The sequence below is a fragment of the Chinchilla lanigera genome, unplaced genomic scaffold (genome assembly GCF_000276665.1).
Source record: "Chinchilla lanigera isolate Chin_1 unplaced genomic scaffold, ChiLan1.0 scaffold00193, whole genome shotgun sequence".
Lineage (NCBI taxonomy): Eukaryota > Metazoa > Chordata > Mammalia > Rodentia > Chinchillidae > Chinchilla > Chinchilla lanigera.
This window is the reverse complement of record NW_004955594.1, coordinates 781,187-807,618: the sequence shown is the minus strand read 5'-3', so window position 1 is coordinate 807,618 and position 26,432 is coordinate 781,187. Positions and strand designations below refer to the sequence as shown.

The 26,432-nt window shown below is 39.9% G+C and overlaps 2 protein-coding genes across 11 annotated transcripts in view; both read right to left on the bottom strand.

Moving 5' to 3' along the window:
* Positions 1 to 4,213, bottom strand: part of Smim9 (small integral membrane protein 9) — a 13,330-nt gene extending 9,117 nt beyond the window's left edge. Inside the window, exons 1-2 of the mRNA XM_005414667.2 lie at positions 3,613 to 4,213; positions 2,075 to 2,204 (exon numbers count right to left, since the gene is read on the bottom strand). Coding sequence (XP_005414724.1) covers positions 2,075 to 2,204; positions 3,613 to 3,751 — 269 coding nt within the window. The 5' untranslated portion in view covers positions 3,752 to 4,213. The remainder of the gene's footprint in view (positions 1 to 2,074; positions 2,205 to 3,612) is intronic.
* A 3,304-nt stretch (positions 4,214 to 7,517) lies between these two features.
* F8 (coagulation factor VIII, procoagulant component) overlaps positions 7,518 to 26,432 on the bottom strand; it is a 141,416-nt gene continuing 122,501 nt past the window's right edge. For 8 of the 10 annotated variants that reach the window (XM_013509994.1, XM_013509997.1, XM_013509998.1 and 5 more), the window contains 4 exons: positions 15,427 to 15,571; positions 14,869 to 15,017; positions 13,497 to 13,673; positions 7,518 to 8,525 (listed from right to left, as the gene is read on the bottom strand). In XM_013509994.1, coding sequence (XP_013365448.1) covers positions 8,370 to 8,525; positions 13,497 to 13,673; positions 14,869 to 15,017; positions 15,427 to 15,571 — 627 coding nt within the window. In that variant the 3' untranslated portion in view covers positions 7,518 to 8,369. The other 2 variants (XM_013510000.1, XR_001232543.1) reach the window with 2 other exon arrangements.

Genomic DNA, 26,432 nt, shown 5'->3' with positions numbered 1-26,432 from the left:
TAGAAAAGACTGGGGGTATAGCTCAGTGGTAGGCTATCCCTGGGTTTAATCTTAAGTAGTGCAAAAAGAAAAGATTACAAATAATAAAACCAAAGAATTCCTTGTACTCGCATATCCTAGATTTGTCAGCACCAGCAAACCCTGATGACCGCCTCTGCTTCCAAGTGCCGGGACATTGCCTCAGGTAGTGAGCTGCTGGCCTGGCCCTTATTACAGCTGCAGGCAGTGGAGCATAGGTGAGTACACAGGGTGAAGGAGGAGGCGCAGAAGTGGTTTGCAACTCTCACTGCAAATTGCATGCACCAAAAATCAAGGATTACTATTGAGGGTCTACTCTGAGCCCAGTGTCAAATGCCCTTTATGACTAGAGACTCAAGTGTTCCTTTCTTGCTGTAACATTCAAAATTTTAACTTTAAGTGTGTTTTTCTATTTTAGATCTCTTCATCAAAGAAAGCAATTATGTGCCTCCTGCATATATCATTTTTCTCTGATCTTTCACTAAAGACTATCTCTATTTAATACTGTCTTCATTTTGTATCCTGTTTTCCATATCTTCTTTATGTTTTTATCGATGTCTCTTCTCCTTTATGGTTCTTCATTTCTGTGATGGCTTTTTTGTTGTTCACACTTCTCTTCTGAAGAAGGAACAGGACTGGCAAACATACAGCCGATCTCTGTCACCGAGATCTTTTTGATCACCAGCATCTCCTGGGACTTGTTTCTCTGGCCGCTGTTGGCAGAGCCTCCATCAGTACTTGCTGCAGAGAGCTGCTCTGTTCCGTAACTGACTGAAGAGGGGTTATGGGGTTCTGGTCATTTCAGGTGAGTGTGGGACAACCCTGATGGGGTCTACTAAGGCTTTGTGGCTCTTGTGAGGCAGTCCAACTTCTCCCTTCTTTCCCCTGCCGTTGATCCCGAATGAGACCCCAGCATCAAACTCCCGTTTCTTTGTCTGCTTCTCAAACATCTGACCCAGGACACACCCTTTCCTTCATCATCACTGTGCCCACTTCAAAAGTCCAGAGTATCTGGGTACTGCTCAGTTCTCTCAGGTCTGGGTGTGCCTCAACTTGACTAAGTGACTCATGAACTACAAGTATCTGCTCCTTATCTCTGCCGCCCTTAGCAATGATGGCACAGGAAGAGGACTAACCCTAGAATCCTGCCATGCAGACCTGGCCGAAGCCCAGACCCTGCTTTCAGGAGGGGCTCCCAGCTCATTGTCCGCTGTCCGTGGGGCTCTCCCAGCGCATTGTTCTCTCTGCTTTCACGTGCAGCGAGTGTTGCCCTCCCCAAGGGCCTTTGAGGCCGGTGTCCTCATGGAAGGTCAAAGGTCTGAACGCTGTTTCCACTTGATAGGTCACTTAGTTCCAGTGCTAGGTTTCTTTGTCAGTAAACTTACCTCAAAATATTAATTAACTTCTAATCAGAGAATTTGGAAGCAATTTGGATTTTGAACACTGAAAGACCCCACACTCCTACGCTCTATTTTCATCCATTTCATCTCGCAAACTGGCCAATTGTTCTCATCTCCTCTAATACCTTTCTTGACTGACCACTTTTATAGATACCCCTACATGGACACTGTCTCCTACCACAGCACGGACCTACCAATGTGTAATTATTTGCCCTCTTTTTCTGTCTTTCTAGCAGCCAAGACAGGGACAGCCAGGTGTGGTGGTGCACACCTGTAACCCCGGCACTTGAGAGGCTGAGACGGGAGAACTGCTTTGAGTTTGAGACCAGCTTGGGCTACATAGTGAGTTCAAAACCAGCCTGGATTACAAAGTGAGAGACTGCCTCAGACAAACAAGCAAGCAAACTAACAAACCAAAAATACAGAGACAGGCAAGTAGCTGTCTTTCAATAAATGCTGATTGGATTGACAAAAATTAGTTCAACTATTTTGATTTCCTCAGGAATGTCTTTGGTTTCATATGATTTATGTAGGTAAATATTATGGTAAACTTCCAGGCACTTGAAAACAAAATTAATTATATATTTTCTATGCGTAGTTCCCTCACCATTCACGGTCCCTCTGTCCTCCACTGTCCCTGTCCCACAGTAGCTTACCTGAGGCAGCGGAGAGTCCCCATTAGCAACAGGGTGAAAAGAAAAGCCAGAACGGCTGCTGAAGGCACGACGCTCCCGACGAGCTCACCCAAGTGAGTCCTGAAGCTGCTCAGCCAAGACGTGTTCTTTCCTGCAGAAAAAGCACAGACGTTCACTGAGGGGAAGCCAGGGGAGTGATGGCACCTGAACCTTCAAATTCAAACAACTCTCTCAAATATCATGTTCTCCCAGGTGCCCAGAGCATATGGTACCATGTTGTGCTGCCTCTAAGATGTTCAAAAAGGTATCTTCAGGTGGATATCATTTTTGGCTACTCACAAATCGACTAGGAACAATAACCTCTGCCCCAGATACCTGAATGGTTGTAATAAGTTTATGGAGTGCTTGGTGTAAGAAAAGCAAAAACTGATTATAAAACCTCAACCGAAGTTTTGTTGTCTAAAGTATGCCTGAGAGTTCTTCAGGGGACTGAAGTGTCACTGTTCCAGGGAGAGGAAGAGAAGGCCACCAGCCCTAGGAGCATAGGAAGAGGGGAGCACCACAACTGGGAGGAGGACCTTGGGGGAAGTCTGTAGACCGAACTAAGGCTAGAGATGTAGAGTGTTTTCTTCAGGAAACGGGGACACAAGGAGAGGGTATAGTGATTTTACCTCACGGAAGGAGTGGAGAGCAAAAGTCTGCCATGTGTAGCTCAGAGGGCTCACCCCTTCCGGCACAGTGCTTCCCAGCTGCGGTCTGAGCAGGGTGTGTGTGTGTCGGAAGCGCAGTTTTAGGGTAGTGGTGACGAGCCTCTGGCACGAGTGCTGCAGCAGGCATGCAGAGCCCTCTCTATCAGCACTTGAGCCAGGTCGCCCCAGCAGCCAAGCATCAGATAAATTGTTTTTGCTAAACTAAACCCTCAATATTCAGGTTTAATTGCAGTGTGGGCACTTCTCGATAGATAAGTGGATTCGGGGCTGTTCTCTAAAAGTTTGCCGTCACGGCCTAACATTGTAGATAAGTGGACCGCCAGGTTTACTTTAAATTTCACATCCTTTGGCAAGTCTTCCCTTACTCCCACCTTAACACAACTTTAACTATCCCTTTGTTTTCTGGGAGTATTTGTCAAATCTCAGTGAAGGTTAGTATCTATGACTTTGTCTGACCATCTACGGCAAGGGATCTGGTACATAGAAAGTGAGTTAATGCTTGGTGAAGCAAACCGGTATAGCTAGCCTTCTTGTAAATAGTATTTTAAACCACACAAACAGTTCTTCCTGGCCTGAGACATGAATGTTACATTTTTCAAAGAGAGGAGCATTCATCCTAGTAGCAAATACGTCCCCGCGCATGGTTTTGATCCTGATTTTTCTTGCATTCCAAAGTCAGGGAAATGCAAAGAAGGGGAAGCTTCTGCATCCAACAAGAAGCAAGTCAGTGAGCATAGCAGAAGTGCAGCGCAAAGCAGCTTTTGGGGTTCCATGACTTTTATTCTTCCTTTCTTTTCCTTTCTTTTTTTTTTCTTTTTGGTACTGAGAACTGAATTCAGGACCTTATACCTGCTGGGCAGGTGCTGTGCCGCTGAGTTTGTGTCCCCAACCCTTTGTCTTTAGTTCTTTCCAGAGCAGCTTTATCTGCAAAATCAGAAAACGGTGATTTAGTTCTTATTACCAAAAGCTTCCCAACTGTCACAAGCATAAGAAGCACTCCTTGGCTTATATGAGTAGGTCCTGAACGGGGACAGTGTCCAAAGCAAAACGCATCTTCGTTTCTACTCCCACAGCTTATCTATCGGAAAAAGTCTGTTAACTTTACATACCAGATATATCCAGAATCCTGCCCTTTCCTATTACCTGTGTGGCCATTCAACATCTCTGTCCTCGCTTCCCTTCAGCCTCTTCTCCTGGCTATTCAAGTGTTTACTATTTTAAAATGAGTGAGTGGTGAATTTTCCTGGGGAAGAGCTCAGTCCTCTCTTTCCTGGCCATTCCTGCAACCACCTTCTCTACTTGGATGGAGTAAATGAAAAGGGCTATGAATGACTGTGGGATCATGTAATGAATATGATCTGGGTTGGAAATCTGATGGGTAGCTTTTGGGAAGGCTTCTGGCTGTCTTTTTTAAAACTTAATTTTATTGGTACACTTTAGATACACGTCAGCTGGGTGTGGTGGCCCAGGCCTGTAATCCCAGCACTTGGGAGGCTGAGGCAGGAGGATCATTGCAAGTTCGAGACCAGCCTTGGCTACAAAGTGAGCTCAAGGCCTGAACTGCATAGCGAGACCCTGTCTCAAATAGACAAAAAAAAAAAAACAAAAACAAACAAACAAAAAAAAACCCTCAGATATACATAATAATCACATTCATCAGAGGCGGTTTGTACCTGTGCAAGATATATCTTGATTCTTCTTTTGCCACAATCCCCTGCCCTCCCTTTGACCCTTCTTCCTCTTCCCATTTACAAAAGCTTTTTGTTTCCACAAGGAAAAGGCCAGCGAAATGGTGCATACTCTGGTTACAACAGTCTCAAGCCACTCTGCCAACACCTATATCTGCCCACCTCCACATTGGTTGGTATCAGAAAAAGAAACCCCTGTTTGAGCCATTATGTTTTGGACTTTCTGTTAGGATATTTATAACTGATATATCCCCCATCTTTGATGGGGTGTGAACAGACTCATGTCTGGGGAAGCCACTTACCTGAAAATCACCTGAGCACCAAGGTATTCAAAGAATCCATGGAACTGAACCTCTGTATTCAGAGGGCCGGCCAGAGTCTTCTCTTTAGGTTTCTGGAGTTCCAGAGAGAATTCTACAACTCTCTTTATGATATCACCAAGTGCACTTGATCCTCCCCCAGTCTCCCTCCACTTGACAGCTAACCCAGCCGTCATTTTTCTGTCCAGACACATACATCTGTGTTGATACTGAAACTCATTCTCTCAGTAGTTATAACCTCTTAGGCTTGAAGAATTCCATGCTATTTTACTTACCACACTGTATTTGCTACACCTTGCAATAGTGTTTACATGGAATTTAATAGATGATAAAGGTGGCATTTCAAATCAGTTGGTGAAAAAGAGTATTTAATATGATCATGGGATGATTGGTTATCCATTTGACTTTTTAAATGTGGTAATTAGCAGAAAATGACCCCTCCCGCCGGTATACACCAGTTTGTTAGCTGCCCACGTGATAGTTCCTGTTGCGGTTCTGGTTGCTCCTGTCTCCTAGAAATGGTTGACCACTATGATACATATTGTAAGAACCAATCAGAGACTGCCAAGTACTCTGCCTTTGTACTTCCTGCTTGCTTATCACGGACAAGCCCTAGACTGCCAGAGATCAGGGCCTGTCATTTTGAGAAACAACTTGATTCTTCACATCGGTGCCCATCTGATGTGAAATAAATCTGCCTCCAAATCCTGGGTGTCCTTTCAGTGTTTCTGCTCGCTGTTGCAATCAGGCGCAGGCACAGTAAGAACACCACTTTTCTGTAACAACGTTCTGTATTACACGATCCCTGATACCCACAACTTAGAGGAGGATAGATTTAATTTCACTCATGTTTTAAGGGGATTTAGGCCTTGTTTGGCTCTCTCCAAGGCAGAAACATCATGGCATAAAGGTACGACAGAGGAAAGCTACTTAGTTCATGGCAGCCAGGAAATAGAGCGAGGAAACAGTGTCAGTCAGGAAATGGCTAGGGACCATACACAGTACCCAAATCACATCTCCACAACCCGCCCCGTGACAGCCACAAATATGCTTCACCAGTCCCTGAATGGACCCAACGCTAACCACCCTAACCACCGCATTTATTCACTGCTTTCGCCCACAAAGTAAGCCAACAAATAGAATGTGCATAACCCGACAATCAGCATTTGTGCTTGCTCTGACTTTTCAAGTGTAAAAATAAATGGCTGCTGTACGTTACCTATTTCTGTATGACGTTATCATCAAAATCAAGACCTGTACACAAGAACACTTTTATAATATCCTATAGTTCCTGTAGATGTGGAATTTCAGGGTGTCCGAATTCTGACTTGGGGGCTGCACTCTCATGTAATCTGGGGATGCAGCCATCTGAAGGCTTAATATATGAAGGATCCATTGCTAATGGCCACTCACATGGCTGTTGCTCAGGTGACTGTACCCTAAAGAACTTCATGTTTACTTTAATGTCCTGATACCAATGCCTTAAATGTTTTAATCATTTTATTTATTTGTTGTTTTTTTTTTGAGACAGGGTCTTCCTACGAAGCTCAGGCTGGCCTCGAATTTGTGCCTATCCGCTTGCCTCAGCCTCCCAAGTGGCATGCGCCACCACACCTGTCTAATCATTTTATCTTTGACGTTGTATTTCTTAGTGGTTTAATGGGCCAATGGAGCAGGTACATGAATAGAGTAAATAAATGCTGTGTACAGGTCCCCTGCTGTTTCTTGACCCCTTATTTCATGTAGTATTTACAATGCTCATGAACATGGGAGTTTGGTGAAGCTCAAAGGGGATATAAAATACGAATATTAACATCTGTGATCCAAAGTTACTATTGGAACTGAGCACTTACCCTCAAACTGGTGACATTGAAGAAAAGAAAAAGAAGAAAAAGAAACCAGTTGTTCTTTTGTTTAGTTCTTCCTTAGTCATCACTAAGCCAAAGGTAGTAGGAAAAATTTAATAATTTGAATTAACCAGCATGAATTTTACTGTCTATTTTCATGTTGTGCAACGCTAGTTTTAAATGCAAATATAAGAGCAGTTAACTCATATGCAGAACCATGAAAACTATACAATTTATGTTGATAGCTTGTTCATATGACCTTTACTATAAGCAACAAAGAGAAACTAGATATTACCCTCAACAGTTTACTTTGACATCTCCTTAACTAGAACGGCCAGTTCATTACACACATTTCATACTTTTACTTTTATTTTTTCTATCATGCTCCTTAAGGTCCTTCAAGACTTCACTGACTTTCAGGTTCCAAAGCAGCTCTCGTATTTTCGTTGTTTTTGATGGGGGAAGCATCCCCATTTCAGTACCAGAATCTCTGTTTATAAACTGTTGCTGCATTACAGACTGCCTCAAACCTTGGCAGCATAAACGACAAACACTGGGTCACCTGTGATCCCAGCACTCAGGAGGCTGAGGCAGGAGGACTGCCACGAGTTTGAGGACTGCCACGAGTCTAAGGCCAGCCTGAGCTACATAGTGGATTCAAGGCCAGCCTGAACTACACGGCAACAGTCTGTCTCAAAAAATAAAATAATTGTTCACATTTTTACTTCTCAAGTAAAAACACAATTCTCAAAAGCATTTGTAGGTGTGAGTGTTTTATTTAACTCATTACTAAAGAAAATACCAAGAAAGCAAAACAGTTGATTTCAAGGGTATTTGAGAAATAGAAATGTATAGTCAATGGGGGAAAAAATGTCAAAATGAGATCACTAAATTCTATAGAAGAGTGGTTAAAATTTTAATTCTACAAGTGGTTTTAGCTATGAAATAAAATTTTCCATTACATTGTTGTGTTATTTGAGCAAGAGAGGGAGTAAAATGAGTGCACTATTGGAATTAAAAGTTTATACCTTCTATCCCAGACAGCCGTGGATTTCTCTCATTTTTTCCACAAAAATATTAAAATATGTTTTTTAGAACCCTATTATTTCCATTAATTCTCTTGGTCATCACACACTTTAAAAAGACACTCATTTTACCTCAGGGTTCCCAATAATTCGATATTCTTAACCTGTTTTTGTTGATTAGAATTAAAACAAAACCCAAAAAGATAACAGAAAAACACAAATGTTTTTAAAAAAATCAAAAGAAGAATGAAGACAGAATGGCTTTATATGTACATTTTTCTGATAATAAATTTAATCAAATGGACTTTAATGTAGTAGCTCTTAACTCCATTTTGCAGATTGTGCAAATGACTTGCCTTTTGATTTCGAGTGTGTTGCTACGATCCCAAACCTGTTTTGTTCCATGCTTGATCAGGATAACAAGTCGGAATCTTATTTTAAATATATGAAGCTTAATCTAAAATGCTTATGTCATGAATATCTTCTGGCAACTTTCAACACACCATTTTTCCACAGCAGAGGAAGGGGTGGCTGTGTGAGTCCTAACTTTTCAGGAAATGCAGGACTAATAATTTGGGAGGCTTCAGGGAAGTGTACAGTTTAAATTCATAAACAAGGGTGGTGCTCTGGACAGTGTGGGGTGGTATGCAACCCAGAAGCCTCAGAGCGACGATGACCTCGAGTCAGGGAACGTCCTGCAGTTGAAGAGGAAGGCACGGCAGCCCCTCAATAGAGCTGCTGGGCCTCACAGCCCAGAACTTCCAGCCTCAGGGCAATCTGGTGTGCCCAGCTTTGGGGGTGAATTCTAAGGTAGCGAGTCATTAGTGGTGGGTCCAGAGAGTTCACCACAGGCGTGAAGGAGTCTTTGTTTCCCTGAAAAACCTGAAAGAGGAAACATAGCATTTCTTAGTTGTCTGACAGGAGCAAAATTCGTTTTTATACCACTCCAGCCAGACTCCTCAAGTTCGTCCTTCTGCTCTGTCAGTCACTCGCTTACAGCTCCTCTCCCAGCATAGCCCTTACTCTCCTTGGCATCACCTCAAAAAATAGGCACTTTTCTTACTTCAAATTGCTTCCACTGATCTGAGCTCAAAACCTGGTAGGTGCTTAGATGGGCCAGGGAACCTGGGTGCGACATCTGGAATTAAGAGGACCTTGCTTGCCTGCTGTGGAGGCTTTTACTCTAGCTATGCCGTGTATCTGAAATATTCTCACCCACTTTCCAAATCTCAGTGCAATTGAACGCTCTGCCCTAGGTCACACCTAGCACCTAGGTTAGGTCATTTGGAGGTGGAGGTCATTAGGCACCAGCCGGCTGACTGACTTCTCAGTGAGTGGATTTGCCATTGCAGATGAGTATACAACGAGGACTGAATAAGCCATAGCCACTGTCATTAGCTACTAATGCAGCTGTTCTCCCACACATGGGTAGGACTCTAGAATGGTAACACAAGCACACAGCAAGGAGTATGGTTTGATGGGAGGGGTTGTGGGAGGGCAAAGAAAGAGGCAGGAGAGTTCAAGACTGCAGCATCTTGTCACCCTGGAACTGTGAAGGCAAGCTCAATCTCAAAGAAAACCTTTCTGTGGTTCACCGTAAAATATAATATTTCTATAAGTTTGATACTTGCTTTATCAGATTAAATATTTTTTCTTCTAGTCAGTTTGTGGATTTGTAAAATGTTTACTTTTATTAGCATATGTTCGCAATACATAACAACTACATTCAAGTTTCTTAATTTTTTTCATTAAGAACACATGTTAAATTTTATGAAACACTTTCTCAGCATTTATTGGTCATATAATCTTTCATTCTGCTACTGTGATGAGTTATATGAAATTTCTCACGTTTATGCCCACCTTGAATTCTTAAGTTCATGGTTTTGTTTTTTTTTTTGCGATACCAGGGATTGAACTCAGGACCTTGCGCTTGTCAGGCAGGCGCTTACGCCTCTGAGCTATATCCCCAGTCCCTGCCTTGAATTCTTTTTTTTTTTTCTCTGGTACCAGGAACCGAACTCACGACCTTGCGCTTGCCAGGCAGGCGCTTTTGCCGCTGAGCTAAATCCCCAGCCCCCCTGCCTTGAATTCTTAGGGTGGATCCAGTTTACATCAGTATTGCTAATACTTTGGGATCTGTTTTAATTAGCTTTCTATTACTGCAATAAATACCTGAGATAATCAAATTAGTAAGAGAAAAGGTTTATTTTGGCTCAGGTTTATTTTGTTGTGCCAGTTTCTTTTGCTGATTTTAGTCCATGGTCGGTTTGTCCTGCTGCTTTCAGGACTGTGGTGGAGGAAGCCTGTTCACTTAATGGGAACCAGGAGACAAAGGAGGGAAAGGGGTGGGCCGCACTCCTCCTTTTCAGGGCAACACCTCTTAAATTTCTTAAAAACGTTCTACCACCTGCCAGCAGCACCAAGCTGGGAAATAGGTCTTTAACACAGGGGCCTTTGGAGAATACTCCAGATCAAACTATTACATTTTGCTCCTTTCCTTACAAGTTGACCAACTCAGGTATTTTGTTACAGCAATGAAAAGCTGAGTAGCACAATGTTCATGGATAAAATAGGCTCATTATTTTCCCTTCTAAGTTGTCTTTTTTGAGTTTTGTTGTTGAGGTTATGCTATCATTCTAGGAATTGAATAATGTACCATACATTTTCATATTCTGGAGGAATATTTGTGAGATTCATATTCTCTACTGAAAATTTGGTAGAATATTTAGTATAGCCATATGGTAAGGTTTTTGAATACTGATTGAAGTCCACAAATATGGCATCATGGTTTTCAATTCTCCTCCTCCTCTTCCTCCTCCTCCTCCTCTTTCTTTGAAAATTTTTGAGACAGGGTCTCACTATGTAGTTGAGACTGGCCTTGAGCTCACTATGTAGCCCAGATTGGCCTCAAACTCATGACAGTCCTCCTGCCTCAAGCGTCCCAAGTGCTGGGATTACAGGCATGTGTTACCACATCTAACTTCCTATTCTTTCATGAGTAAGTTATATTTACTAGAAATTGATCCATATGACCTAATTTTCTAAACTTACTAAATGTAATACTTATATCCTCTTATTTTTGCAGGATCTTTATTCATGTCCCCTTTTGCAAATTTTTGTATTGGTTATCTGCACCTTCTTTTTTATATCTTGTTTAGTCTTGCAAGAAGTTTGTAAATTTTTACAGAACCAACCTTTGGTTTTGTTTATTCTCTTTATTATATGCTTATATTTTTATTTCATTAATTTTAGATCTTTATTATTTCCTTGATTTTAGCTTCTTTTGATATCATCTCAGCTTCTTAAGATGTACCTTGGCTCATTATTTTCAGTCTTTTTTCTTTCTTAGTATGTGAATTTGTGGAGAAGTCTGCTGTCAGGTGAATTGAGACTCCTTCGTGTATTATTTATTTTCTCTTATAGCCTCTAGAATCTTTTCTTTATCTCTTGCCCTTGAGAGCCTGATTATAAATGTTTTAGGGAAGCCTTGCTTGAGTTGCATTTGACTGGTGACCTTTAACTTTCCTGGACCAGGATACTTGTATCCTACTTTAGATCTGGGAAGTTTCCTGTTATTATTTCTTTGAATAAGCTTTCTATCCCATTGGTGTGCTCAAGTTCCTTATGAACCTTAATAACCTGGATAATCTCTTTCACTACGGCTCCAAAGTTCCTGTATGCTTTCTTCATTTCTCTTCATTCTTTTTTCTTTCTTCTCCTCAAATTTTATATTTTTAAATAGCCTATCTTCAAGATCACAAATTCTCCCTTCTGTTTGGTTTATTCTGCTATTGATGCCTTCTATTGTGTTTTTAATTTTGCCCAGTATATTTTTTAGCAAAAGGATTTCTCTCTTATTGTTAAAATTGTTTCTATGTTTTAGTTAAGTTTCTCTGGTAGCCTACTGAAATTTTTTGTGTGTTTTCTTCAAGCTCATTGAGTTTCCTTACAAGAGCTGCTTTAAATTCAGAGAGTTCTCCCATACCGATCCCTGCCTGATGCGTTGCTGGCACCATATTTTGAGTTCTAGGTGGACGTTACGGTTTCCTAAACTCTCTTGCTGTTTGTTATCAACTCATGTGGGAAGCGAGGGATCGAGTACTCATTTGTCTTCCTAGTCGAGTTCTGTTTGTGCCTGTCTGCAGATTTTCTAAACTGGCTGCTTGTTTTCTCTGCGTCTACCGTCACTTTCACCATTTCAGCACTAGATGGAAGGCTAAGTCTAGGTTTGCCATGAGTCAGCTAGTGTGTTATCATTATCTCAGCACTAGAGGACAATCGAAGCCCAGTTTTGTCCCGAATACAGTACCCAGCTACTGTACTGTTCACTGAGTGTCAAGGAGCATATGTAGAAAGCTTCTGCCATCCATAGAAGTACAACACAAATCTTATAGATAATATTTGCGGAATTTCTTTTTTTAACTTTTGATCTGATGCTTTTTTATCTAATGTTTAAATATGTCTCTTGTAAAGGGCAGAGATTTTGGCTTTGCTTTTTGAGTAATGCTTTGTTTTGTAACTGAAACATTTGTCCATTTGCAGTATATATAATCACTTTATATTTTTAATTAATTTTGCCATCTTGCTAATTTCCCTGCCTGTTTCATGTTTCTTTATCTACTTGTTTTCATTTAAACTTATTGAGTATATTTCATTATTTATATATTTTCTTCTATCATTTTGGGAGTCCTATGCACTATTTTATAGTCTATTATTCTTATTGGTTATCCTATAAATTGTAACATGCATCAAATTATCTAGGTTTAATGTTAGTCTACACTTTTACCTCCTAGATAAAAGTCTACACTTTTACCTCCTAGAACCCCTTATTCTATTTACCATCATCCTAATTTTTATACTTTTGTTGTCATATATTCTAAACGTCTTTCATCTTTATAAGTTTATTATCTCACATATGTGGTTAGAGTAACGGAAAGCTGACTAACCACACCACGGTTAATTATTGGTGGGAAAGAAAATTAACAATAAGACAGATATGAGCTCTTCTTCCTATTACCCATGGATTGCCAACACTTCACGTCATGCTTACAATGAGTACCATTTGAATTATCTAGCAAACCTAGTGAAGACTGTTTATGTCAGTAAAGTTGAAATTCAACCAGGCTTGAGAAACTAGGATGCTGACAAGACTACAGCATTAGACGAACAACTCATTCTTCAGCTCTCTGATTCTTGCCACCAACCTCCATGACATCAAGACCAATGGGGAGAGTCAGCTCTTGGCTCTACTCTGTCACTGTCTTAGTTACTTTCTCATCCTTGCAACACAATTCCTGACACTCAAAACATAAAGGAGGAGAAGTTTATTCTGGCTCACAGTTTGTAGAGGTTTTGGCCTGTAGTTGCCTGGTTGCAAGGCAGGGCAACATGGGAGAGGGCCATCACAGAGGTGACATACCTCATGGCATGGTGGCAGGAAACAGGGAGAGATCAAGAGAGGAGGGGGGAGACAGACTCTTCCAGGCCCCGCTCTTCGTGAGCACCTCCTCCAACCAGGCTCCACCTCCCACATCACAGTGAGATACAAACTCCTCTGAACTAATCCACGGATGAGTATCACACCCCCATGATCCAGTCACCGCCCCAAGTCCCACTCATGAGTGCCTGAGGCTTTGGGGAGACATCTGGATAGAGACCATAACAGTCATTTTCTTGGCATTTTATATTCTTGGTTAGAGTCGCTGTGTTCTCTTAGGATGCTGTTCACAGTGTCTTGGTACCATGGATAACTCAGTAAATTTTACCCTAAGAGTCCGATCCATATCAATCTGGTTTATCTCTAAAAATGAAGCTCTAGGAGAGGTTTTGTGTCTTTCTTATGATAACTCATACCTTTATTTTGCCATTTTGTAAAAAGAGAGTCCAGTGATGGCCATCTTGACTGCTGGAGATGAGGAATTCCTTTACAAACATGCTGGTCAGGAAAGATTTCACTCCCTGGGTAATTATTCCAGTGACTTTTATTGTCTTTTGGAAGTCCACTTGCAGCCACTCTTTTGGATTATTCACCTGAGGAAAGTAGTGTTGGACTAGTAGTCTGTCAGTCACCATTTGCTCCTAAAAATCTCCAGTCCCATTCTTAACCATACCATAGCACCTATTTCTTTGAATTATTGTCTCTGAGTACTGGGGATTGAATTTGGGGCCTTCACAATGAAGTATCCTCACATAACTCTTTAAATTTCAAAACAAGATCTCACTAAGTGATTAAGGTGTCCAGTTGGGACTTGAACTCTCAGAGGGGCGGTATTACAAGCATGCAGCACCATGCCTAGATCACGCTTCACTTCAACAGTTGTTAAGTCTTCCTTATTTGACTAAGAAAATTTAGGACCAACATTTTTCATAACTCATTCCTGTATCCTCAGAGAGAACCACTTCAAAGGAGTCTAATAAATGCTGAGTGAACATAAGAGCCATATACAGACGGACAAATATGTACATTGGCAATGCATGTAAAAACTATTTCATTTAAAATAAACCCCTGGAAGAGCAAAGGTAATTAATTCTATTAGCTCCCTTAAAAGCTATTCAGTAATGGAAAATTATAACCTTGGTGGCTCTGGAAAATATCTTTGTCCAATGAAGTCTCTGTAACTGTAACTCTTTCTATTGAAGTCCAGAGAGATCTAGAAGAAAGCTAATTGTTAATACTTAATACTTATCTGTAAAACTGAAGCTAAAGTGTGCTATTATTGTTTGACATATATTACGCCACTACTGGAGACTGAAAATTCAATTAGTGATCACTCTTCCCCTCAACGAGCGCTGTGTGAAATCACATGGATATTCACAAAAAACCTGTGTGTATGCCCATAGTCAACCTTTCTAGACACTTTTTGAGAGCTTGTTTGGAGGTTCTAGCAGGGGAGCGCAGTTCCTCCTATACCTCTGGCCGAAGAACAGTCCTCCTCTAATGGGAGGTGGTCGTCCTCTTCGACCAGGCGTGCAGCTTCGGGAGGGACGCACATGGAGCATTGAGGGAGGAAGGGGACACCCCCCCTAGCCAGCCAGATCAGCCGAATCAACCCTGGTGATGAATGGAGTGACAGATGTCGCAGCCAGATTGCCCTCACATCCTCTAGACACTATTTTAGGAAAATAGTTGACAGAAACACTTCTGAAGAAATAAGGGCTTCCTTATTCTCTCCAAGCCCTACTTCCTGCTCTACATCAGCTGGGTGGTAGAGATGCTGCTTCTTACCTGAGGTCTCCAGGCATTAGTCCTGCCCTGGAGATGAAGTCGGGCTTGTGAAGGAGACCAGGTAGCAAACTTATTAATTAAGTAGGATGAGGCAGTAATCTGTGTGTCTGATATTAATTTACTCTCCATTCCCAGTGGTATGCTGCAACCTCAAAGAAATGATAAGAGAATATTATCACAAGGACAGGCTACAGCCTGGGTTTCACTGGGCGGGCTCCAATACTCTAGAGCTCTGTAATCATGATCAATTCTTAGGCACTAAACTTGCACAAATTCTATTATTGCTAACGTGCAACTGCTGGTCAGTTCTGCTCAGCTCTGTTTAACTCTGATTTTTCTCGGTAAGAAAAATATAGGATGTGGTTGCCTCTGGGAAATCACATGGCTAAGCTAACAAATTCCCAGGTTTTCTCAGGCCTGTGTTGGTTTTATTTCTGATAGTTCTGTTCAGTGTCCTGAGACAGTTAGCCCCTCCTCCCAGTTTCAAGACAAGTAGAATAGTTAGTGACACTGCTCATGCTTGGGCAATGAAAGGATGTGGAGTGACTTGGAACTTACTATTTAAATCACAGCCCATCAACTCCATGCGAAGAGTGCTGCGGATGTTATAATGAGTTGGGTGCAAACGGATGTACCGTGCAATAATTGGAGGATTAAAAATATTGTGTTTTATTCCAGATGAATCTACATTGCCAAAGAAGACCTGTTAGGAGGGATTATCACAGATAAATGGAAAGCAAATACAAAATGTAAAGCAATTTCTCTTTCTAATTTCTAATATTGTCATAGCTTATTTCTAATATTGCCATGTACATTTCTTATCAGAATCAAATATCTAAGTAAAACCGTGCTGAGTAGATAGATGTTAGGATAGTATGTGTGAAGGATAAAAGCACCAGGAAGAGTGGAACAAGATTATGCCTCATCCAGTGGAAAATGAAGTCATTTTCTACCTTGGGTTCCTGTATAAAGCGTATAAACGTTGAAGAAGCAACTTAGAGCTTTGCTGTTCCAGTATGGTATCACCTGGGAGCAATTAGAAAAGCAGTAAATTGGTGGAATAGGAGATACCTTGCTCTCATTTTCCCTCCATAGGAACAATGACTTGGCAGCCATCCATAGTCAAAAGTACCTTTGTTGGAGTCTTGGAATCCAGGTAAGAGGTTAAGAAACCTCAGTGGAGCCCCAAACCAAGTGTAGTTGCTTTGATAAGGCAAGCCTGAACCTTAGTGACCGGCTGCAAACTGTGGTCCTGGCTGCAGAAGCAGCTGACCTGCCATGGATGTAACTCCAACCCACTTGTGTGTAGTCTGGATACCATCCTTATCCCTTCAGAGACATGGGAGGGGCAAGCCCTGTTTACACTCCCAGTAACAGGTGTCTATGATTTAGCTGTGATTTGGAAGCTTGGTCCCCGCTGCAGTGATGTTGATAGGTGCCAGGACCTTTGAAAGGTAGAGCCCAGTGGGAAGTCACTGGGGCCACTGCCTTCAGAAAAGATTAGGGTAGTTCCAACGGGATCGCTGTTACTCTGCACAACAGTGAGTTGTTAGGCTGGGCATGGTGGTGCACGCCTGTAATCCCAGCACACGGGAGGCTGAGGCAGGAGAATCACTGTGAGTTTGAGGCCAGCCTGGGGTACAAAGTGAGGTCAAGACCTGCCTGAACTGCATGGTGAAACCCTGTCTCAAAAAGACAAAAAATAAAAAAAGAGTGAGTTGTTATAAAAAAGCAAGCCTGGCCCTGAATTATATTCTGCCTTTCTGTATTGTCACATGATCTCCCTCTCCATGCCACTCCACTACTGTGATCTTATCTGCCATTTGACTCTCACCGTGGATGAGCATAACCCAGTGCAATGGTATTGAACCTTCAGAACTATGAGCTAAATTAATCTTTTATTTATAAGTTATTCAGCCTCAGGTTTTTTTTGTCATAGGAACAGAAAATGGACTAATGTAAGTTGAACAACTGTGCACCCTAAAGAAATTCTGTGACTCAGCTCTAGCTCCACACTACTATGGTCTATGGGTAGTTTGCATGCCCGGGGAACTCCTGGGAGCCATGCCAGTCCATTACTTCAGAAACGGATCCAGGCTATCTTTCCTCCACTTAATGTGTTTGGCACCTTTGTCAGAGATAAGATGGATGAGTGTGTCTGGAGATGTTTCTGCATCTTCTGATCTGTCCCACTGGTCTTCAAGTCTGTTTTTTTGCCAGTACCATGCTGATTTTATCACAGCAGCTTTGTAGTACCAAGTCAGGGATTGTGATGCCCCCTGTCTTGCTTTTGTTGCCCAGAATTGCCTTTGCTATTCTACGACTCTTCTGGTTCCAAATGAATTTTAGGATTGTTTTCTCTATTTATGTGAGATATGCTGTTGGAATTTTGATTGGAATTGCATCAAATCTGTATAACAGTTTTGGAAGTGTAGACATTTTCACTATACTGGTTCTTCCTTCCCAAGAGCAAGGGATAGCTTTCCATTTTCTGATATCTGCTTCAATCTCTTTTTTCAGAGTACTGTAGTTTTCAGTGTAGAGGTCTTCTATATTCTTTATTAGATTGATTCCTAGGTATTTTTTTAAACGATCTTGTGAAAGGTCCTGTTTCCCTACTTTCTGTCTCAGTGAGTTTGTTATTAGTGTACAGGAAGGCTATTGGTTTTTGAGTGTTAATTTTGTATTCAGCTATGCTACTGCATTTGGTTATTAAATCTAACAATTTTAGTGGAGTTTTGGGGGTCTTCTCTGTAGAATATCATGTCATCTTCAAATAATGATAATTTAACTTCTTCATTTCCTATCGTTATTCCATTTCTTTAATTGGGATGGGGGAAAGAAGAAAAGATGGAAGGGAAAAATATATAAATACAAGATAGTTATACTACACTTTCTTTTAGTTCATTGAAAAGAAAGGTTTGTGCTAATATTGCTTGGATAATTAAATGCAGATATCTTGTATTCTGAGTTACTCATTTAAAGATAACAAATGTAGTGTATTAACCATTGTTACCATCCTATTATTTTGTTTTGAAATTTTGTTTTAGTTTTTCTCTTTGAAATAAAAAAATTTAAAAAGTGACATCAAATATAAGACAGTTTCATAACACTACAGCATATTTCTCAGCAGAAACTTTACAGTTCAAGAGACAGCAGGATGATATATTCAAAGTAATGAAAGAAAAAATACTCCATCCAATAGTATTTTACTTTGAACAATTGTCCTTCAAGAATAAATAAGAGATTAAGACTTTCCCAGACAAAGACTGTGAGAGTTTGCTGCTACTAGGCCTGCCTTACGAGAAGGGTTAGTAATTGTTCCACTTGAAATATAAAACACTAAAACAGCAACATGGTCCTTAATGAACACAAATACAAAATCCTCAAACATTAGTAAACAAAATTCAACAATACATTACAATAATTATATAATATGAACAGGTAGGACTTCTCTGTAGGATACAAGGATAGCTGAACATAACAAAAATCATCAATGTGATATACCAGGTTGATATATAAAAGATAAAAACCACATAATCCTTCCAATATATGCAGAAAAAGCACTTTGCAAAAGTTAGCATATATTTATAATAAACACTGTCAAGAAAATAGTTACAGAAAGAACTCACTTGAGTGTAATAATGACCATATAGGAAGATCTTACAGCTAATAGTATAATCAATGGAGAAAATGCAAAGCTTTTGCATTTCTCAGTGCAAGGGAAATGAAAGATACCTCATACTGATGAATTGGAAGAATTATTTCTGCTAAAATATCCAAATGACTCAAAGTGTTCCACATGTTCACTGCAATCTCTACCAAAATCTCAATGACATTCTTTACAGGAATGGAAAAATATCCTAGGTTCACATGGAACCACAAAAGAACCCTTAAATCAAAGCAAACTGTAGCAAAGCTATCAGTCATCACATTTTCAGATTTCAACATATTACAAGACTATAGTAAGAAAAGTAGTATGATACTCACATAAAAGAAGACATACTGACTTATGAAACAGAATAGAAAGCACAGAAAGAAATCAGTGCATTTACTATCAATAAATTTTAAACAAGGATGCCCAGATCACACAGTGAGGAGAGGATAGTAAACAGTAATGGAAAAACTGAATATCTACATACATAAAACTGAGATTTGACTCTTTTCTCATAACATACATGACATCAGCTCAGAATGGATTAAACACTTACAAGTAAGACCTAAACTGTAAAACTTACAGAAGAAAATAGAAGAGACATATTTATTGCTGTTAGAAAATTTGGCCCTGGCAAGAGGTAGTAGAAGTATGGTGGTGCATGATTATAATCCTAACACTCCGGAGGCTGATACAGGAGATTCACGAGTTTGAGCCCAGCCTGGGCAATTTAGGGAGACCTTGTCTCAAAATTAAAAAAAAATTTTAAAAAGGGATGGGAATGTGGCTCAATGCAAAGATCCTAGGTTCAATTCCCAGTACTTCAAACTAAACAAATATATATAAATAAATAATAAAAAGAAGTAGTAAAATTAAATCTCAGATAGCAACTTTCTCAGCCTAGTACACTTCTCCCATACTTAAAGAAAGGTAGACCTGGGCGTGGTGGCACATGTCTGCAATCCCAGTACTTGGGAGGCTGAGGCAGGAGGATCTTTGCAAGTTCGAGGCCAGCCTGGGCCACAAAGAGAGTTCAAGGCCAGCCTGCACTGCATAGAGAGACCCTGTCTCATAAAAAGGCAGAAAGAAAGACATACAGAAAGAAAAAAAGATAGAAAGAAAGGCACACCACAGTGCACCTTTCTGGAGTGAGGATGCTCAAAATTACCTAGAGAAAATTACATGTTCACTCTCTCTGGCCAATCCCTACATAAGTGAGTGCTGACAGATTTTGGTGGGTTGAATTTTATGTCTCATTGTGACTAAAATAATGAATATGAAGTGTCTCCTAGAAATGGGGTAATTATTTTCTATTTGAAAGAGTTTTCATTTTGTACTTCTTTTGAGAAATGTCTATTTGGTTCATTTGATCATTTTTGATTTGCATCATTTGCTTGCGAGTGTCAATTTCTGAGTTCTCAAAAGTAGTACAAATGGCCAATAAGTACATGAAGAGTGTTTACCATGTTGAGTGTTTACCATATTTAACTATTTCTCTAATAGTTAGCTATTAGAGAAATGCAAATCCAAACTATTCTGAAGTTTTTCCTCATCCCTGTCAGAATGGTCAGCCTTAAGAACACAAAGAGCAACAAATTCTGGCAAGGGTGTGAGGGGAAAGGAGTCCTGAGGAGTAGTTGGCAAATTTTTTTCATTCTATAGGTTGTCTCTTCTCTCTATTGATTGTTTTCTTTGCTACCTAGAGGCCTTCTAATTTGACATAATCACATCTGTTGGTTCTTGATATTATTTCCTGTGCTACTGAATTTCTGTTCAGGAAGTCTTTGCCTGGGCCTATGGATTTAATTGTTTACCCTATGTCAGTGGTGGGGAACCTATGGGACATATGCCACGGGGAGGGGGGTGTTTGCGTCATTGAAAGCTCTAAAAGGTTCGCCATCCCAGCCCTATGTTATCTTCCAGCAGTTTCAAAGTTTCTTCTTTTTATATCTAGATCTTCATTCCATTTTGATTTTAGTTTAGTATGTGGTGAGTGATATGGGTCTAGTGTCAATTTTCTGCAAGCGGATAGCCAGTTTCCTCAGCACTATTAAAGAGGCTGTCTTTTTTAATCAGGTTGCTGAAGGTTCATGGGCTTGTTTCAGCATCTGCTGTTCTAGTCTATTGATCTGTATGTCTATTTTTATAATTGTATCATGTTGTTTTTGAAACTATAGCTTTTAAACATACTTTTAAATCTTGCAGAGCATGGTGGCTCTTGCCTGTATTCCTAGCACTTGCGAGACTGAGGCAGGAGGATCACCATGAGTTTGAGGCCAGTCTGAGCTACATAATGAGACCCTGACTCAACCAAACCAAACCAAACCAAACCAAACCAAACCATACAAAACCAAACCACAGAAAACAAAAATGAAATCTTGAATTGTGATGCCTATTGCTCAGAATTGCTTTGGCTATTCAGGATCACTGCTGGTTGTATGTAAATATTAGGATGGCTTCTCCAGTTGTTGTGATGGTGTTTCCAGTTGTTGGTATTTTGACTGGGAACACCTTAAGTCTATAGACCAATTTTGTTAATATGACCATTTCAGTTATGTACCTATTCTGGAACAAGAATTGTCTTTCCATTTTCTAGTGCCCTCTTCACTTTCTTTCTTCAGAGTTCTGTAGTTTTCATTACAGAGATCTTTCATCTCCCTTGGTTAGGTTGATTCCTCGGTATCTATTTTTTTTTTTGAAACTATCATGAATGAAAGTATTTTACTAATTTCTTTCTTTATGGATTTATTATTGGTGTATAGGAAAGCTATTGATTTTTGTGTGTTGATTTTGTAGGCTGCCATTTTGCTGAATTTCTTTATCATCTCTAAGAGTCTCTTGCAGGTAATGTATAGTTGGGTCTTTTTTTTTCTTCTTTTTTTCTTTTTGAGACAGGGTTTCACTATGCACTTCAGGTTGGCCTCGAACTCACAGAAATCCTCCTGCCTCAGCCTCCCAAATGCTGGGATTACAGGCATGAGCCACCACGCCTGCCTGGATCTTTGTTCTTGATCCCCTCTGTAAGTCTGGTCTTTTGTTTGGAGAGTTAAAACCATTCACATTTAGTGTTATTATTAATATATGTACTGATTCTTGTCATTATACTGTTTTTTCATTGTATGAATTCTCTGTTTTTCTTTTGTTTAAGTACTCCAATTTAACACAGTTCTGGAAACATTAGCCAGAGCAATTAGACAAGAGAAAGAAATAAAGATAGAAAAGGAAGAAGCTAAATTATCATTATTTGCAGATGACATGATACTCTACATAGAAGACCCCAAAAACTCCACCAAAAGACTTTCAGATTTAATCACCAAAATCCATTGTCTAGCTGGATACAAAGTCAACACTCAAAAATCAAAAGCATTCCTGTACACAAATAACAAACCCACTGAGAGAGAAATTAGGAAAACCACACTTTTCACAATGGCATTAGAAAAAAATTAAATACTTAGGAATCAGTCTAACAAAGTAAAAATCTTTACATTGAAAACTACAGTACTCTGAAAAAGGAAATTGAAGCAGATATCAGAAAATGGAAAGATATCCCTTGTTCTTGGGTAGGAAAAACCAACATAGTGAAAATGGCCATACTCCCAAAATTGTTGCACAGATTTAAGGCAATCCCAATCAAAATACCAATAACATACCTCACAGAATTAGAGAAAACAATGAACCAAAAGAGACCTAGGATAGCAAAAGCAATTCTAGGCAACAAAGGAAAGACAGGGGGCATCATAATCCCTGATTTAAAGTCATATTGAAAAGCAACTGTGATAAAACAGCATGGTACTGGCAAAAACAAAACAAAACAAAACAGACCCAGTGGAACAGATTAGAAGATGCAGAAACAACTCCAAACACACTCACCCACTTATCTTTGAAAAAGTGGCCAAATACCTTCACTGGAAGAAAGATAGACTCTTTAATAAATGGTGCTGGAAAAAGTGGTTTTCCACATGCCCAAAACCAAAACTAGCCCCATGTCTCTCAACATATAGGAAACTAAAATAAAAGTGGATCAAAGATCTAAATATTGAAATGGAAACACTAAATGTGCTGGAAGACAGAATAAGTAGAACTCTTGAAGATATACGTATAGGCAGACTTTATGAGCAAAACCCTGACTTCATGGGAAATATCACAAAGAACCAATGAGTGTGATCTCACTTCATTAAACACTTTCAGACAGAAAATGAAATCATCAACAGAGTAAAGAGGTAGTCCACAGAGCGGGAAAAATATTTTGGCAGCTGTCCCATAGACAAAGGACTAATATCTAGAATATATAAAGAACTCAAAAAAAAAAATACCCCCCAAATTTAAAGAGCAAATCCAAAAATGGGAATATGAAAGGAATGGACACTTCTCAGATGAAGAAATAGAAATGGGAAATAATTATACAAAAAAATGTTGAATATCACTGATCATTCAAGAGATGCAAATTAAAACAACACTGAGATTCCATCTCACCCCAGAAAGAATGGCTATCATCAAGAAATCAAAAACAAATGCTGGCAGTGATGTGGAAGAAAAGGAACCCTTCTCCACTGTTGGTGGGAGTGTAGACTGTTCCATCCACTGTGGAAATCAGTGTGGAGATTCCTCATGAAACTAAAAGTAGAGGTTCCATCTGACTCAGCTATTCTCCTTTTTTTATTTTAAAGAGAAAAAACAATAACAAAACAACAACTACAAAGACAAAAACAAAAATAATACAGAATTTCAAAACAAGATGATAGGAAATTAACAATGGTTGTTATATTACATATTGTTATCTTCAATGAAGTTGCTCAGATTACCAGCTGTAACAATGGAAGATTGATCAAACAATTAAAGAGAATGAAAAATAATAACATAAAACATCAAAAACGATACAGAGTTTCACTAAACAAGATGGTAGGAATTCAACAATTGTTGTTATATTCCATACTGTTGTCTTCAAATTAGTTGTTCAGATTACCAGATACAAGCATACAAAATTGGCCAAAAACAATTTAAGCATTAACTGCTCCTTTCAACAAACCAAGTAGATATAAATTTAGGGTGGGCTGAACTGAGGACATCTTCGGGAAGCCCGGTGAGTCTGGACTCTGCCTCCCTGACCAGCGTGCAAAGCAGGTGAAACCTCGGGCATCCTCTGGGGCCTCAGTGGCTACCCGCCACACCCATAGTGTGTCATCCCAGGCTGGGCTGAGCTCCGGAAATCTTTGGGAAGCCCTGTGAGTCTGGGCTCTGCCTCCCTGAACAGTGTGCAAGACAGGCAAAGCCTCAGGCTCCCTCTGGGGCCTCGGTGGCTACCTGGGACACACAGTGTGTCGGCCTGGGCTAGGCTGCCACCACACACCAGTACTGGAGCTACATTGAGCACTGGGGATCTTCAGGCTCTCGTTCTGCCACTCACGAATAATCAGGACAGTGAGACTGCACTACAGGGAATCTCTGGTTGTTCAAAAATGAGAAAATGAAGGAACAAAATGCAATTCCAGACCTCCACACCACCCAAAACAAGTCCAGGAGGCATCAACACGGAAGAGCCTGGAAGTCATAAACCTGAAATTTCTGAAATGATAGCAACTGAAGTAAAGAAACAACTCCATCAGGCTGTAGAAGACATCAAATTGGAAATAATGTCTCAGGTGAGAAAAGAAATGAAAACAATAATGAAAGAAATGTTCAACATATACAAAGATGACATAGACAAGAAAATAGAAGAGCATAGACAACTCATGGAAACATTCAGGGAACAAAATAGAAAAGACCGAGAAGATATGAAACACATGCAAACACATATCAAAGAACTTAAATATTCCCTTGAAAGCTTGCAAAACTGCCTGAACAAAGCTGAAGATAGACTTTCAGACCTTGCAGATAGCACTGCCACTAATGAATGTGAAAGGAGGGATCTCTTAAAAACAACAAGGAACCAGGAAACAACAATTCAACAACTGCAAGACTAAGCAAAGAGAAACAATGTCAGATTAATAGGTATTAATAAAACAGCAGGTGCCAACACAAATGACATAAAAAGACTATTTGCAGAAATAATAGCAGAAAATTTCCCAGGCATGGTAAAAGAATCAGACATCCAGATAAGTGAAGCATATAGCCAAAATAAATCTACACCCAGACATATAGTGATCAAGATCCCGAAACTCAACAAAAGCTCAGAATATTAAAAGCTGTTAGAGAAAAGAAACAGATCACCTATAAAGGAAAGCCTATCAGAATCATGGCAGACTTCTCAACACAAACCATCAAGGCAAGAAGAGCTTGGACTGAAGTACTTCAGGTACTGAAAGAAAACAACTTCCAACCCAGATTGAGGTGCCCTGCAAAGCTATCTGTCAAATTTAATGGAGAAATAAGATATTTTCATGATAAAGAACAACTGAAGAAATTCATGAGCACCAAACCAAGGCTACAAAGTGTACTAGAAAGAGATAAAACAGACCACAACTTCAAGAACAACAATACAAAGGAACCAATAAGCAGAGCAAGCAATTAAACAGAGGGAGAAAGGAGGATCCACCAGCAGGAGAACAGCATGACAAAGATAAGCCAGTACATATCTGTTATAACCATCAATGTAAATGGTCTCAATGCACCAACCAAAAGAAGCAAACTTGCAGAGTGGATTAGGAAACAATACCCAATAATATGCTATATAAAATAAACACATTTAACTCAAAAGGAAATTCAAAGACTGAAAATTAAAAGATGGAAAACAATACTCCATGTGACACGAACCCAGAAAAAAGTAGGTGTAGCTATTCTGTTTGCAGACAACGTGAACTTCAAGCCAAGAACAATCAAAAGAGATAAAGAAGGTCACTACATACTTGTGAAGGGGAAGCTTCAAGAGGAAGAGATAACAATCGTAAACATCTATGCACCAAATATAGGAGCACCCACCTATACAAGACAAATTCTAACAGACATGAAAAATGACATAAGTAGCAACACAATCATAATACGGGACTTTAACACACCACTGTCACAAGCAGATAGATCAACTACACAAAAAATTCGGAAAGAAATAACAGAACTGAACCAAACGTGTGAACATATGGACTTAGTAGACCTTTACAGAGTATTCCATGCAACAGCATCAGAATACACATTTTTCTCAGCTGCACATGGGACATTCTCTAAAATACACCATATACTAGTACATAGAACATGTTTAAGTAAATGCAAAGGAATTGAAAGTATCCCATGTATACTATCAGACCACAGTGCAATGAAATTGGAAATTAATGACAAAAGAAAACACAAAAACTCCATAAACAGTTGGAAATTAAATAACATCCTCCTGAACAACCAATGGGTCACAGATGAAATCAAAGTAGGTATTAAACACTATTTACAAACAAACAAAAATGGAGATACAACCTACAGGAACCTGTGGGATGCAATGAAAGCAGTCCTCAGAGGGAAATTTAGAGCAGTGAACTCCCACCTCAGGAAACCAGAACAAGCACAAATAAACGATCTTATGCTGCACCTCAAGTTCCTACAAAAAGAAGAGCAAATCAAAACCAGAGCCCAAAGAAGGCAGGAAGTTATAAAGCTCAGAGCAGAAATTAACGCAATGGAGACTAAAAAAAAATACAAAGAACTAATGAATCAAAGAATTGGTTCTGGGGCTGAGGATTTAGCTCAGTGGCATAGCACCTGCCTGGCAAGTGCAAGGTCGTGAGTTCAATCCCTGGCACCAGAAAAAAACCAAAAAAAAAAAAAGGTGTTTAAAGAGTTGGTTCTTTGAAAGAATAAGTAAAACAGACAAACCCCTAGCCAACCTTATCAAAAAAAGAAAGAAAAAACTGAAATACATGCAATAAGGAATGAAAGGGGTGAAATCACTACAGATCCTGAAGAAATTCAGAAGATCATCAATACCTACTTT